Below are 15,308 nucleotides of genomic sequence, written 5' to 3' on the forward strand. Positions count from 1 at the left end.
ACTGGTGAATTGATGCTGCACATTTCTTTAGGCAGCTCTGTGCCACAAACATTCTGCTTCTTACAAAGATTCATTAGTTGCACAACACCTATGGAAAAACCATTCTGTAACATTTGGTCCCAATGAACAGAGCAGATGGAGGACCTAGTCTTTTCAAGATTTTTCAGTGGCTTCTCATTAAAGTTAAGCTTTGTTCATAAATACAGAATCTTTTCTGTCGAAGCAAGGCCACAGGGTGTGAGTGCTTTCAGAACTTCACCTTCACCACAATTGAGAAAGGCACTGGCAACATGTGCTATTGAGGCTGAAGGCCCAAGGTCACTTCAGGTCACTTAGTTTGGGCTAAAATCAAGTTTTACCAAGCTCTGTCATTCCTGTGAAATTCTTTGTCCTTATTTTAACAAATATCTTTGTTAAAATATAAGAATAACCAAAACTCCTAAGTGGATTAGTAGTACCACAGTGCACTATTTCAACCTAACAGAACTGGTATTCAAATGGTGTACACTGTAATATTATTGATTTGTTGTAAGTGGAGCTCAAGCTCAAATTTATTAGCTTACAATGGCACTATTTGTTCTTTATTAATGGATTAACTCCAATACTAAGTCATTTTCCAGGTTAAACTGTAATGACTAATTAACTTCTCTAATGCATTGAGCTTAACTGCTGGCCAAAACCCCTAAATGATACAATGATCTGCTCCACTTACCTCTATGAAATGTCTCAAAGTTTCAGTTGCCTGTAAATTACTGAACTTTTTGACATATAAAGAAATCAGTATGCTGTGGTTAAGGGGACCAGCTTTCATTCACCCTTTCACCCCTTTGGAGATGAAATATAAGAATCTGACAGAAGTGGGAATGCCAGGCGTTTCTTGTTTCTCTCCCTTCTAGTTTAAAATCAAGACCCAACTGGAAAGGTAACAATTTCTGTGACATGTCCTGCTAATTCTGCTCTTTTTGCCTCTAATACATAGCATACATGATGGAGGTATACTGACATGCTGTGATTCCTAATAGAATTGAGATCCATATTTGGAGTTGATCTTTTTTTTGAAGGTCTTCAACTTTCCAAAGACAAAATGAAAACATTATGTGGTTGCCAGGTCCATTCTTTTTTTAAGATGTCTCTCTCTTGGAACGCACAGAATGCTGTGACTGGGAGAAGTCTTATTCTTAACCACTTACAACCACATGGGTCCTCAAGAATATTTGAAACTTTTGTCTTTAGTTTTTTTAATGTTTTATTTTAACTTATTTAGTTTAGCTTATTTATTTTTGCTCTAAAGTCTATATTACCTCTTTGTCAGTATAGTATTCCATTTCATTTCCAGATTTTCTCTTCATGTTTCCTTCTGCTTGTACATTACCCTCAGGCCATACTTGGTTGTCCCTGACACTACTCATCACCTCTTAAGATGTGTCATATCTCCCACTACAGCTCTGTTATAGCTTGAAGCTATTACCCTGCTGTTCTACACAATAGACATGTCAACCAAACTGACTATGCCCTTGAGATTTCAGATGCCAGCAAATGACACCAATAACATCATCATTCATTGACAAAAATGTGCCTGTCTGCAATTTACCATTTTGAAGATAACTCCTTTAGAATGATAAAATATTGGATGTAAGCTGACATTTTCATTCATTGACATTCAAATTTAGTGATGTATGATTTGTACTTTTTAAATTTTTGGCAAGTTACTACTATTTTTGGAATACAATTGTGAGAAATTACATTTGAGCTGTGCAGAGATTGGAACTGAATTTGATCATCTAGATGCGCTAGACCTTCTGAAAAAAAGACATTTTTTTATACTGAAGTTATGAGAAAGAGAACATTCTCCCTTCCAGATAACAAAGAGTTGTTAGATATGTGCCAACTCTGAACTGGAACCAACAGAGCTTCTGAGATTTTCCTAGAGGTGACACTGATATATCATGTGTATCAGCCATGCAGATGCATTAATATGTTTTATTTTCTTAGTCTTGTTTTGGCACTGGATGCAGTGTGTTTATCCAAATTTACAACAAGCCAAACTATTAAACCAAATAACACTTGCTCATTAATGCATGTCAAAGTACAAGCTAATTAACTCCACATGTTCTTTTGTTAGAAAATAAATTAGACATATTAACAAATTATTGAAACGTCTTTCAAAATCCTGAATTTAAGATTCAACGCCAATTGGATATCTGCCCATTTTTCCCTTTGTTTAATCCTTAGTATTTTGTAGCTGCAGTAATAGTTAGGATAGCACTATGGGGAAGATTTTCCCTTGATTGTGCTCAGGTTTTGCTCTTTTCTCAGATATAAGGCAAAAATAAAGGTGGAGATCTGGAACACCATGATCATTGTATTTCCTTTGCACTACCAGGTGCAGGAGGAGTGGGTTATGGAATGCTTCCATCTTCAGCAGGGATAAGGCAATAAGCTATAACCTTATAAGGTGAAAAGTAACTTCAGCTCACAATGTACTTCATTTTATTGAGTCTGTAGCTGCAAGTTTAAAAGTGGACCTCAGATCTGGTTGCAACCTCCCTTCAAATCTTAACTTCTTACTGTATTCTTTCTCAGAACATGAGTATCATTGAAACATCATATAATTCAACATTTATTGTCCAGTCCTAATTGCTCTTGAGAAGGTGGTGATGAGCCACTTGAACCGCTTGCAGTTCTTGTGGTGTAGATATACACCCAGAACTGTTGGAAAGTGAGTTCCAGGATTTTCACCCACCAACAGTGAAGGACCAACAATATGGTTCTAAACAGGATGTTGTGAGCTTGTTTGGAAATTTGTACATGGTAATGCTTTCATGGTGTGCAGAATCAGCACGGCTGTGTGTACTGTTGACTTTTGCCTGCCCCTGGGTCAATGATGGGTTGTGTCCAATTTCATTTCTTTCTTATTTCTTTGTAGCTATTACTTACAGCTTAGTAGACTATTTCAGAGGGCATTTAAGAGTCAACCACATTACTGCAGTTCTGCAGTCACATGAAAGAGCCTCAATGAACCAGATGGATTTTGAACAACAATTGACAATGGTCTCATGGTCACCATTAGACTGACATTTTAATTCCAAATGTTCTTATTAATTAAATTCATATTTCATCATCTGCTGTGATAGGATTCACACTCAGGTCCCCAGGGCATTAATTTGGATTTGTGGATTACTAACTCAATGACAATGATACTATGCCATAACCTTTCCTGTAGCCCTGCAAATCCTTCACTTTTGGATAATGATCCAATTCCATTATGAAAGCCTGTATTGACACTCAAGTCAAGTTGGCATTGTCTTACCAGACCATAGGGCTGCTCTGTCATTAGAGACAGATGACAGACAGTGATTCAACCTGAAGGCTACCATATCTCAGATGAGGGGAGAGGTTAAGAAGGAGAGTCCTTCATGGTAACATAAGCTGGTGATGGGAACTGAATCCATGCCATTGCATCACACTGTTTCGCAAACCAAATATCCAACCAACTGAGCTAAACCAACCCTCATCATTGACACTACCTTCACCACACGCTCAGACAGTGCATTCAGTTTACACTCTATATACACTAAAGTTTACGTCATTACAATACATATATTCAAAAGAGTAGGGATCCTGGAACCAAGTCTTGGGATTTCTGCTACAAACCATTCTCTCGCCTGAAAATCATTCATTCAGTGCTACTGTTTATTTCTTGTCAAAATTACTACTGTCCTTTTCAGTCTGGCTGCTGTACCTTTGCTCAGTAATTTGTTTTGCAGCATTTTATTAAATGCCCTTTGAAAATCCATGCATGCTATGTTGATTGGATTACTTACAATAACCTTCATTGTTACATCACCAAACAGTTCAAGCATGTTAGTTAAACATATTTTATCCTTAAAAAAATCCATGTTGACTTACTTTAATTAACCAAATGACCTAACTTTGTTTGGAAATATTATTTCTGAAATCTTTCCTACCAACAATGTTAAACTGATTGCCGTGAAGTTGCTGGGTTTATCTTTACATCATTTTTTTGAACAAGGATATTACATTTGCAGTTCTTGCAACTTTAGCATCATACCTCAGTCTAAGGAAGATTGGAAAATTCTGACCACTGCATCCACAATTTCCACTCTCATATCCTTCAGTTTCCTTTTACACATCTGATTTAGTCCTGGTAGCTTAAATTCAGATAGATTATTCAATAACTCCTCCCTACCAATTTTAAACCATTAAAGTACATGAATTCCTGTCTTTTTCTCAATCACTGACCTCTGAAGTATTTCTTTGTTTGGTAAAAACCAGTATAAAGTATTTATTGCCTCCACTAAAACCCTTCTTCATGTGTGAATCTTCTTTCTGGCTCCAAATTCACATGCTCCTGTTCTTCCCACCCTTTTACTAATTAGATATACCTATGCAAGACTTTAGAATTTACTTTTATGTTAGCTTCCAGTTTCTTATCGTTTCTTTCTGCTTCTCTTATTTGGTCTGTCACTTCTCCTCTGAAATTTCAGTACTGAGCCTAATTCTCAATTGTATTATTCACCTGACATCTATCATCAGCGCACTTTTTCTACTTCATCTTAATCACTATCTCTTTCATGATGCAAGGAGCTCTGAATTTTTATTCTAACTTTCTTTTTATGGAAATATACTCTGACTGTACAGACAGGTTTTTTTTCAAAGGTAACCTATTGTTTAGTTACAATCTTGCCTTTGATACTAGTTACCTTTGGCAGTTCCATTCTTGCCCCACTGATGTTGATGTTGCCACAGTTAATTATTTTCACTCTAAATAGCTCCCTTAACCCAATAATACAAGGTGACAAAGGGGCTACAGTTTGAAAGCTTGCGATTTCAAATATACCCTGTTAGATTATTACCTGGTGTAATGTGATTTCTGACTTATAAATACAGTGTTTACATTTCTATAAACTGTTCCCCAACTAAAACTTAATCCACTTGGATCAATTCATTCCAAGAAACAATTACAGCAATGCTTCCTTGCCAGTGGAGATTGCCATTCTTTTCCTATCATATTGCAGAAAATTTTCCTAAACATGTTCAGGGAACTCTTAAAAACCAAAAGAATGTCAACAGAAACTGCGGGAAAAGCTCAGCAAGTCTGGCAGCATCTGTAGAGAGAAATCAAAGTTAGCATTTCGTATTGAGTGACCCTTCCTCAGAACTGCTCTGCAAGTTGGGTCCTGAAATATATTTCCCTGCCACTGCAGTTAGAATAACCTGTAGTTGATGCAATTAGGTTCACACTTTTTTTGTCAGAGGTGTAGCATTTGCAATTCTCCAGTTCTTGAACATCACCCCAGTCGAAGGAAGATTAGGAAATCGTCCTGTTGCCTTATCAAATTGAAGGGAAGACTACCTGTTCTTCTCAATATCTCCTCCTTCACACCAGTTTGTATGTACTGACTACAATGAGGAATGTAATCGTACCTGTTTGTGTTCCTTACTTATTGCAGATAGATTATTTCTCTGTCCCATCTAAGACAACTGCTCTCTCCAAACCAGAAATGAGTTTCAGACACCACACTCGAGAACAGTAACAAAGTCAACAGTTTTCAACTTGGAGATCTACCAATCTTCTAAGACTGAAGAGAATGTATTTGTGAAAATTGACCACTTGAATTAATATAGTCAGAGACCTTTGAGGGGAGATGAGCCAGTGGGAAAAGTAATTATATACATGAAAGTATAGTTATATTAATAATGGAAAACAAGCTTTAGGGGACATGTATAGTGGTCTAAGATTATGAAAGGTGTAATGTTAAGGAGTGCCTGAAGCACTCCCATTAGTGTACTGGGAGAACAACTCAGGATCTCGAGAGAGAGGAAAACCTACCCCCTGGGTCTCCATCTCCGTCTCTGTAATGACGTCCAGCATGGTAAAGTAACATTTGCCTAGTCCCAGGTTTATTACTATGGTGACTGAAACAAGGATGACAACACTCAATATTAATTAGCGAGTTTTGAGAAGATTTGTAGCTCAGGTTGAGGTTCTGGATGTAGGTTTGCTCACTGAGCTGGAACGTTCATTTTTGTTTGAAAACGAACCTTCCAGTTCAGCAAGCAAACCTACATCCAGAACTAAATATAAATGGTTCCACAGGCCTAAATAATTGGGACCAACTGGTGATGCTGTGCAAGATTTCACAGGAAGCCAAACTCAGACTACTTGCTTTGTTGGCATTCCCAAGAGAGAAGAATGAATTAAGAAGAGGATGGGGCATTGATGATTGTGCTTCTGTGTTATAGGGGAGCACTGCTGTTGATCTGCTTCAATAGAAAAGTTATTACTAGAAGCCAACAAAAAGGTATCCATTGTTGGCAGCCACAGAGATCACTGGAGAATTCTGTCCTAACGGTTTATCTACTCATTATTGCTGATATCTAAAAGGGTTACTTTAATAAATGTAAAACCCACTAATTTGAATTTGTTACTGAATGGTTTAGAATTCTGGCTGATATTAGTGCATAATCTTTGCTCAGTTTTTCTGCAAATATTAACACGGTAAATCACACTGTCCTTCTCTGATGCCTTCCCTCCATTTTCCACTGTTCCCAGCTTCCACCTTTAACCATCCCATTGAAACTGCAGCTCTCCCTGCCATGTCTGTGTCCCCTTCCTCATTGACATTCCAGTCCTTGGTAACATCATCTTCAAGCAAGAGTCTATGTCTGCCTGTAAACTGATAACAGTGAGCTCTATCGCAGATCAGCTGAGGAAAGCAATTTACCAGCACAACATCAGTGGAATTTAATACAAGTGACTCCTGTATTTTCTATGAAACACGAATGCTTTGGAGGTAGTGGCTGAGATAGGAACAGGTTTGGAAATCAGAGTTAGCAGCTGGAGTAATTCAGCACACAGATGGGAATAGTACCCTATGTGAGAAAAGGTCCAGGAAACAGGTCAGCAGACAAAATATTGAACAGAATTATAACTTAAATACAGAAACATGAGAATGATGTTGTGTTCTGTTTCATAGTCAATATGTCAGTGTACCTTTAAGAGATATGCTCATGATAGCATCATTGTATGACTGAGAATGTAAAGATCTTATTCTGTACCCTAGTCAGGGGATTATTTGAAGCAGAACACGTTGCTGGAAGCATGTTGCTCAATGCCTCTCTGATATAATCTAATAAACTAAGGTTAGGCTAGACATTTATGTGCCTGAGCATGTAATGTTTATACATATTTGTCCACTGTAATAAATACCTGCTGGATTCTTCAACACCATGATATTCACGCCCACTTTCATATGTTGCAGGAAATAATCTAAGCATTGCTGAATTAGGAAAAATAGCCCATTGGAAGTAAAAACACATCAAATGTCATTCAGAGTGTGGTCCAGGAAGCAGAGATTCACAGCTCTTCATAAGCAATCAGATCAGAGATCATCAAATGTAGGTGGAGGTTAGCCAGTGAGGTCAGTACAGCAGCAGAATGACTGATTTATAGATGATGTTAAGGTGAGCTTTGCCATGTTGTAGGTAGAAGGCAGAGGAAGTTGGGAGATGAGGTGGGGAAAGGAGGAGAAAGGGACCCTACAGACTCAGCTCCTAGTCAGATGAGCTCAGTAGGATTGGCCTCCATGTGTTCTACAGTATGATCATCCTCATTCTGACTGCATTGCTTCTTCTCTGGAATGTTTCTTATCACTGGAGATAAGTACCTGCTAGTTCTCAGATTTCACTGATTATAATATTTATAAAGAGAAATAAAAGCTTAGAAGCTGTTTAATAACATAAGCATGAACTGAAAGATGAAAGTAAAAGAAACCCTACCCTAAGGGATAATAGACATCTATACGAATTTAATGCCATTTGCAATGACATTATTTTCAGCTGCTGTGTCCTAGATTAGACTCCAAAATCCCTTGCTGCAAAAGAAAATGTAACAGCTGATGTCCAAATACTACTTGTGTACTTATTGAATGTCCCAATTTCAATTAATTAAAAGCAGTAGTTTTTTTTTAACTTTTTCTTTATTTGGAGCATGTTGGTCTACCAAGCAGCTTTTCAAATTACATTTATGTTGTGGTTGGCTGCAGGTGGTACATAGACCATTGCAGAGAAATAGCACAGTGAAGTGAGACAAGGGAATTCAAAGTCTTATATAACACAACAGATTTATCTGACATCAGGAGAGCTTTATCAATTACTGTCAATTGCATTAATATTTGATGCATGCAAGGCACTGCTTAAAACCTGAGCCTTTTTCTAACAAGCAAGAGATGGCTGTGAATATTAAGAAGTATAGCTCTATTTAAAGCATATGGTGCATATTTTTACATAAAGAAGGACAAGTGCACTCAGGATTCAGTTCTATAATTTCCACAGCAACCTGTTCAAAAATTACATATTCTGAAGTTTTTGTTTGTGGTTTGAATATAAGTTGCCAGAGAATCATTTATGCTATACTTGCGATAGTAAACAAAAAAAGTGGCTGTCAGTTGTTAGCCTTCAGATTTCTGGAAACCATATCAAAGGGAGTTATGTCAATCACAGTGACTATTGAAGACTGTGATGAAGAGAAGTATTTTTTCAGCGTGTGATAAATCTTTGGAATTCTTTTATGTCAGAGCGAAGCAGTGGCTATGTCATTGAATATATTCAAGACCAATATTCTTGAACAGCAAAAAACATCAGGTGCTATGGAAACAGGCAGACATGTAGAATTCAAGCAAGATCAGACCAGCCATGATCTTATTAAATGATGGAGCAGGTTCAAGGTGCCAAATGGCCTATTCTAGTTCCTACATTCTCACATCTACAAACTTGTTGTATACTTACCACATGATTATCCTTCTCACCAATAAAGGATTAGACAGGAGCATAGAGATATACGGATCTCACACTCACATGCAGTGAGATTAATGTTAAATTATGATTGATAGGTCCTGGAAATTTATGGTCATCCATTGTAGGAAATACTGATGAATGTTAGGCTCCTGCCTGCAAGTGGTTCTACTTAATGTTTTTTCCATTATATCTTGTAAAGGAGCAGCCTCTTAGTTGTGTGTTTCCTTCTTTCCTGATCGTTCAGTGTATGAGGAAGTCAGTACATCATCTGAAATGTACCATTGGGCAGACCTTGACCACACTAGGAAGGACCAAGCCAAGAGACTTTATCGGAGAAAAGATTGCTCCCTTGTACAGATACCCTACGCAGGATTTTCCTTTGCACTGTAAGACTCTGACTACTGTGTCAACTACAAGGTCTGACCCCTGATTCATGTCCAAAGTAGTCACCAAACTTCAATTATGCTGGGATTAGTTAGTGCATGAGCAGTGGGTGCACAATTAAGGACGGCACCAGGAGGCTGCCTCAATTTCCACAATGCTGCAGCAAGCTGACTGGAAAACTCCAGATATTCTCTGATTTATTGTTTCAAATGGCTCATGAATTCTGTTTAATTAAATAGAGCACCTCAAAAGATTACTCCTTCCAGATAGGACATCAGAAGTTGTTCAACTTCTTGAATATTTCCATTTCATAATGAGTTAGATTTCCTTCTTGCTCCATATTTAACTTGTCAAAACCGATTGCTTTGACTTTACGTCTTTGGCTTTGGTCTTTCCTGACCTCTTAATTATCTTGGAAATGTGTTGCTGGAAAAGCGCAGCAGGTCAGGCAGCATCTAGGGAACAGGAGAATCGACGTTTGTCAAAACCGATTGCTTTGACTTTACGTCTTTGGCTTTGGTCTTTCCTGACCTCTTAATTATCTTATCAATCCCACTTCTGCTTGGGGGTAGTTAGCTGCTCTAATGTTAAGCTAGCTTCCATGAGAATGGCATGGGTGGGACAGTGCCAGGAACCAGCTTGCTGACTAGTGGCACAAAATAAGCCAACTGCTCACCTCTGTTTTCACCCCCAATATCAGAACCAAAATCCTAGCCCAAAAGAGATGTGGCTGGGATTTGGGCAGTGTGTTAGAAGTGGTGCTTGTTGCCCAAGTTAAACTCATTTATTATTAATGTTCAAGTATTTGAACAAGGCAAAAGAATAGGCCACTCAGTCCTTCAAGCCTGCTCTACCATTGAGTCAGATCATGGCTGATGTGGCTTTCAGCTCAACTCGACATTCCATCATACCCCCACGAACCTTTCATCTCCTTGGTAATCAAAAATCTATCTACCTCTACCTTGAAAATATTTGAAGATTCTGCATCCATTGCCTTGGAGAAAGGGAATTCCAAAGACTCTGAACTCTTATTTTTAAACTCTGAACTTTGGTTCTAAATTCTTCCACTAGAGGAAACATTATTTTAAAGGTCACCAGATCAAGTCCCCTCAGGATCTCAAATATTTGACCATGTATCGCATTCTCTAATAATTAAAGCAGGTATTTTTTTTAAGTAAATCGGTCTGCAGTTTTGTCAATTTCTTGGCACTTAAGCTTTCAATCCTATAATCATGTCTCCAGAGCAATGTGTGCTTTATGTGATGTTCTACTTGTTTTTTTGTTCATGTCCATAGGTAGGCCAGTGATGATCGTGGTTGAATATATGGAAAATGGATCCCTGGACTCATTTCTGAGGGTAAGACAGTTGATACACTTAAAATAAATACAATGAATTATTTGTTGGACATAAATTTTTAGGTGCTGTTCCACATATTGTCAAATGCACAAGTTATTCAACTGTCATATTTTTCTTATTGCAAGACATAACAAATGAGTTGACACATGAATGTAATTATTAAAACTTTGTGGCTTTAAAATAATGGGCTTTAGGAAATTGGTAATCAAATGCACGTATTAATTTAGTATTTTCATAGATACACATTAAATGCCTTAAAGACAAATGTCTGGTTACTGTTAGTAATGTAGGCCTCTAATGCTGGTAGTGAGCCTGACCGTAGCAGCCTTGATTTATAACATTGACACCACCATTTCACAGGGCAATCTTTATCTATTGTGAACAGAAAGGCCCATCTCTGATCTTGTCCCATGTAATAGGTTTGATTGTTTTCCTTTCAATAAAAATTTAACATTACAAGCACAAAAAATAATATTGTAACTATTTGCCCTGCTGCAAGTTCGTTAAGCAGGTTTACATGTCTGAGCAGCTGACAAGGCACCTCATCTAACTGCTGTACACATTGGACATAATATCTGAATCATTAATTTCAATGGACAATAACAATCATATGCACTGTGTATCCTGATTTTATATTTCCACTGCCATTGACAAAGCCCCATTCCAGCAATGGCACATAAAAGGATCATCATACAATCTTGCATGAAATATATTTGTTCCATCTTTGTGATGATTTAAACCTCAGTGGAAATTCCAAAAGCAGTAATAATAGGGGAGTAATTTCTTCATGTGTCTAGTCAGGCTACATTGATTTCCTGGGAGAAGATAGTGTTCTTGACCCCATTTTGTGGAGCCCATGTAGGTTTCTTCAGAGATGAAAATACAAGTTGGGCAGATAGGACCCCTCCCTGCTGCCTGCTGTTGAGGAATTGATGTAGATATGAGGAGGAAGCAATGTTTTAAGAATACTTTTCACCTATACCTGAAGGCATAGAGGCGAGGAAAGATGGTGCTGAGGATTGGAGTTGTGCATTGAGTAATTGGAAAGTGGATCTAGGAAATGTATGGGGTGACATTCTTTCTTGGAGACAATAAAAAACTAGAAGAAGGTTTGAGCAAAAGGTGAGAATAATGGCCCAAAGCTTCTGATTTCATTTGGAACAGATCCAACTGATGGTTAACCTATTGAAGATTACTCATGTACCAAGTAGTGATGTTTTAAGGTTAAGCTTCCTTATCTAGCCTTTCCTAATTTCCTCTATCATGGGAAAATTATTAGGAATCTGCACAATTCAGAATCAGCCCTTTTAAGGCATTAACTGTTGTCACTCAGTAAGTGAAATGTTTGAATTTCCCAAGACCGGTTTTCTTCCAAGAGAAGGTAAGTGTGTAATGGCTGGTGGGTAATGGAGGCATTAGTTGCCAGGTGGGTGATGGAATATTTTGCTAGATGGATGAGAGGCTAGGGTGCCAAGTGCACAAAGGTGTAGGGTGCCAGATGAGTGTATGAGAGGTTAGAGTGGCAGATGGGTAAGAGAATAGGTTGCCAGGTGGGTGAGGGTATAGTTGCCATGTGAGTACATAAGGGTTTAGGGTGATAGTTGAGTGAAGGGATAGGGTGGCTGAGGGTTGAGGGGTATAAGTAGCAGGTAAGTGAATGAAAGGGTAAAATGAACCAAATGTTGGGGCAGTCATGTGTCTGGGAGCTGGAAGGTTGTGAGTGGTCATCCAAGCATGTGGATGTCTGTGTGAGTGATTGAGGAGTCAGCTTTATGATTAGCCAGTATTGAAATAGATTTTAATTCCTTTAACTTTTCATGGCTGACTGTTAGGTTAATTACATGGAATTCTCCAAATTTCCCGACTGTAGATTGGGGGAACTTCTCAGAGAATTCAAGGCACCAGGTAATTCGCCCATCAAATGTTTCTGTTACTTTTGCAGGCGACTACCATGTAGCCAGAATGTTAGGACCTCTGAACAATCTCATTATTCATCTCTTGGGATATTCTGGTTATCTGGGCCGATGTTTTCATGTGGAGCTCTGAGAAATAGTTTCTGCAGCATTAGGTCTGTGTGAACAGGAATAGGTTATTCATTATCTACAACTTTTTCTGCCATTGCATAGATTATGGTTGATCTCTACCTGAAGTCTAATTACTCACCTTTTTCCATATCCCTGCATGTATGACCGAACAAAAAATGATCAATTTCCGATGTTCAAAGTTTTAACACTTTTAATAATAATAATGTTATGATTAGCATTTTTGAAAAAGCATTTAATGTTGTGAAATGTAATGAATTGGAGGACTCTTAGTATTGATTCCAAATTTTCAGCTATATTTAGAGTCGTAGAGATGTACAGCATGGAAACAGACCCTTCGGACCAACCTGTCCATGCTGAACAGATATCCCAACCCAATCTAGTCCCACCTGCCAGCACCCGGCCCACATCCCTCCAAACCCTTCCTATTCATATACCCATCCAAATGCCTCTTAAATGTTGCAATTGTACCAACCTCCATCACTTCATCTGGCAGCTCATTCCGTAACTGTACCACCCTCTGTGTGAAAACGTTGCCCTTTAGGGCTCTTTTATATCTTTCCCCTCTAACCCTAAACCTATGCTCTCTAGTTCTGGATCCCTGACCCCAGAGAAAAGACTTTGCCTATTTACCCTAACCATGCCCCTCATAATTTTATAAACCTCTATAAGGTCACCCCTCAGGCTCCGATGCTCCAGGAAAAATACCCCAGCCTGTTAGGCCTCTCCCTATAGCTCAAACCCTCCAACCCTGGCAACATCCTTGTAAATCTTTTCTGATCCCTTTCAAGTTTCACAACAACTTTCCGATAGGGAGGAGACAAAAATTGCATGCAATATTCCCACAGTGGCCTAACCAATGTCCTGTACAGCCGCAACATGACCTCCCAACTCCTGTACTCAATAGTCTGACTAATAAAGGAAAGCATACCAAACACCTTCTTCACTATCCTATCTACCTGCGACTCCACTTCCAAGAAGCTATGAACCTGCACTCCAAGGTCTCTTTGTTCAGCAACACTCCCTAGGACCTTACTATCAAGTGTATAAGTCCTGCTAAGATTTGCTTTCCCAAAATGCAGCACCTCGCATTTATCTGAATTAAACTCCACCTGCCACTTCTCTGCCCATTGGCCCATCTGGTCAAGATCCTGTTGTAATCTGAGTTAACCCTCTTCGCTGTCCACTACACCTCCAATTTTGGTGTCATCTGCAAACTTACTAACTGTAACTCTTATGCTCGCATCCAAATCATTTATGTAAATGACAAAAAGTAGAGGACCCAGCACTGATCCTTGTGGCACTCCACTGGTCACAGGCCTCCAGTCTGAAAAACTGAAGACCTTGCTGAAGTCCATATAGATCATATCTACCACTCTGCCCTCATCAATCCTCTTTGTTACTTCTTCAAAAAACTCAACCAAGTTTGTGAGACATGATTTCCCACACACAAAACCATGTTGACTATCCCTAATCAGCCCTTGCCTTTCCAAATACATGTACATCCTGTCCCTCAGGATTCCCTCCAACAACATGCCCTCCACTGAGGTCAGGCTCACTGGTCTATAGTTCCCTGGCTTGTCTTTACCCTCCTTCTTAAACAGTTGCACCACGTTAGTCAACCTCCAGTCTTCTGGCACCTCACCTGTGACTATCGATGACACAAATATCTCAGCAAGAGGCCCAGAAGTCATTTCTCTAGCTTCCCAAAGAGTTCTCAGGTACACCTGATCAAGCCCTGGGGATTTATCCACCTATAATCGTTTTAAGACATCCAGCACTTCCTCCTCTGTAATCTGGACATTTTGCAAGATGTCACCATCTACCTCTGTAATCTGGACATTTTGCAAGATGTCACCATCTATTTCCCTACAATCTATATTTCCATATCCTTTTCCACAGTAAATACTGATGCAAAATATTCATTTAGTATCTCCCCCATTTTCTGTGGCTCTACACAAAGGCCACCTTGCTGATCTTTGAGGGGCCCTATTCTCTCCCTAGTTAGCCTTTTCTCCTTAATATATTTGTAAAAACCCTTTGGATTCTCCTTAATTCTATTTGCCAAAGCTATCTCATGTCCCCTTTTTTTCCCTCCTAATTTCCCTCTTAAGTATACTCCTATTTCCTTTATACTCTTCTAAGGATTCACTCAATCCATCCTGTCTATACCTTACATATGCTTCCTTCTTTTCATTAACCAAACCCTCAATTGCTTTCGTCATCCAGCATTTCCTATAACTACCAGCCTTCCTTTTCACCCTGACAGGAATATACTTTCTCTGGATTCTTGTTACCTCATTTCTGAAGGCATCCCATTTTCCAGCCGTCCCTTTATCTGTGAACATCTGCCTCCAATCAGCTTTCGAAAGTTCTTGCTTAATACCGTCAAAATTGGCCTCTCTCCAATTTAGAACGTCAACTTTTAGATCTGGTCTATCCTTTTCCATCACGATTTTAAAACGAATAGAATTATAGTCGCTGGCCCCAAAGTGCTCCCCCACTGACACCTCAGTCACCTGCCCTGCCTTATTTCCCAAAAGCAGGTCAAGTTTTGCACCTTCTCTAGTAGGTACATCCACATACTGAATCAGAAAATTGTCTTGTACGCACTTAAGAAATTCCTCTCCATCTAAACCTTCAACACTATGGCAGTCCCAGTCGATGTTTGGAAAGTTAAAATCCCCAACCATAACTACCCTATT

The 15,308-nt window shown here is 38.8% G+C and overlaps 1 protein-coding gene across 4 annotated transcripts in view; it reads left to right on the forward strand.

Moving 5' to 3' along the window:
* epha6 (eph receptor A6) overlaps positions 1-15,308 on the forward strand; it is a 674,628-nt gene that overhangs the window by 600,501 nt on the left and 58,819 nt on the right. For all 4 annotated transcript variants that reach the window (XM_043700793.1, XM_043700796.1, XM_043700794.1 and 1 more), the window contains exon 13: positions 10,500-10,561. In XM_043700793.1, coding sequence (XP_043556728.1) covers positions 10,500-10,561 — 62 coding nt within the window. The remainder of the gene's footprint in view (positions 1-10,499; positions 10,562-15,308) is intronic.

The sequence above is a fragment of the Chiloscyllium plagiosum genome, chromosome 12 (genome assembly GCF_004010195.1).
Source record: "Chiloscyllium plagiosum isolate BGI_BamShark_2017 chromosome 12, ASM401019v2, whole genome shotgun sequence".
Classification (NCBI taxonomy): Eukaryota; Metazoa; Chordata; class Chondrichthyes; order Orectolobiformes; family Hemiscylliidae; genus Chiloscyllium; species Chiloscyllium plagiosum.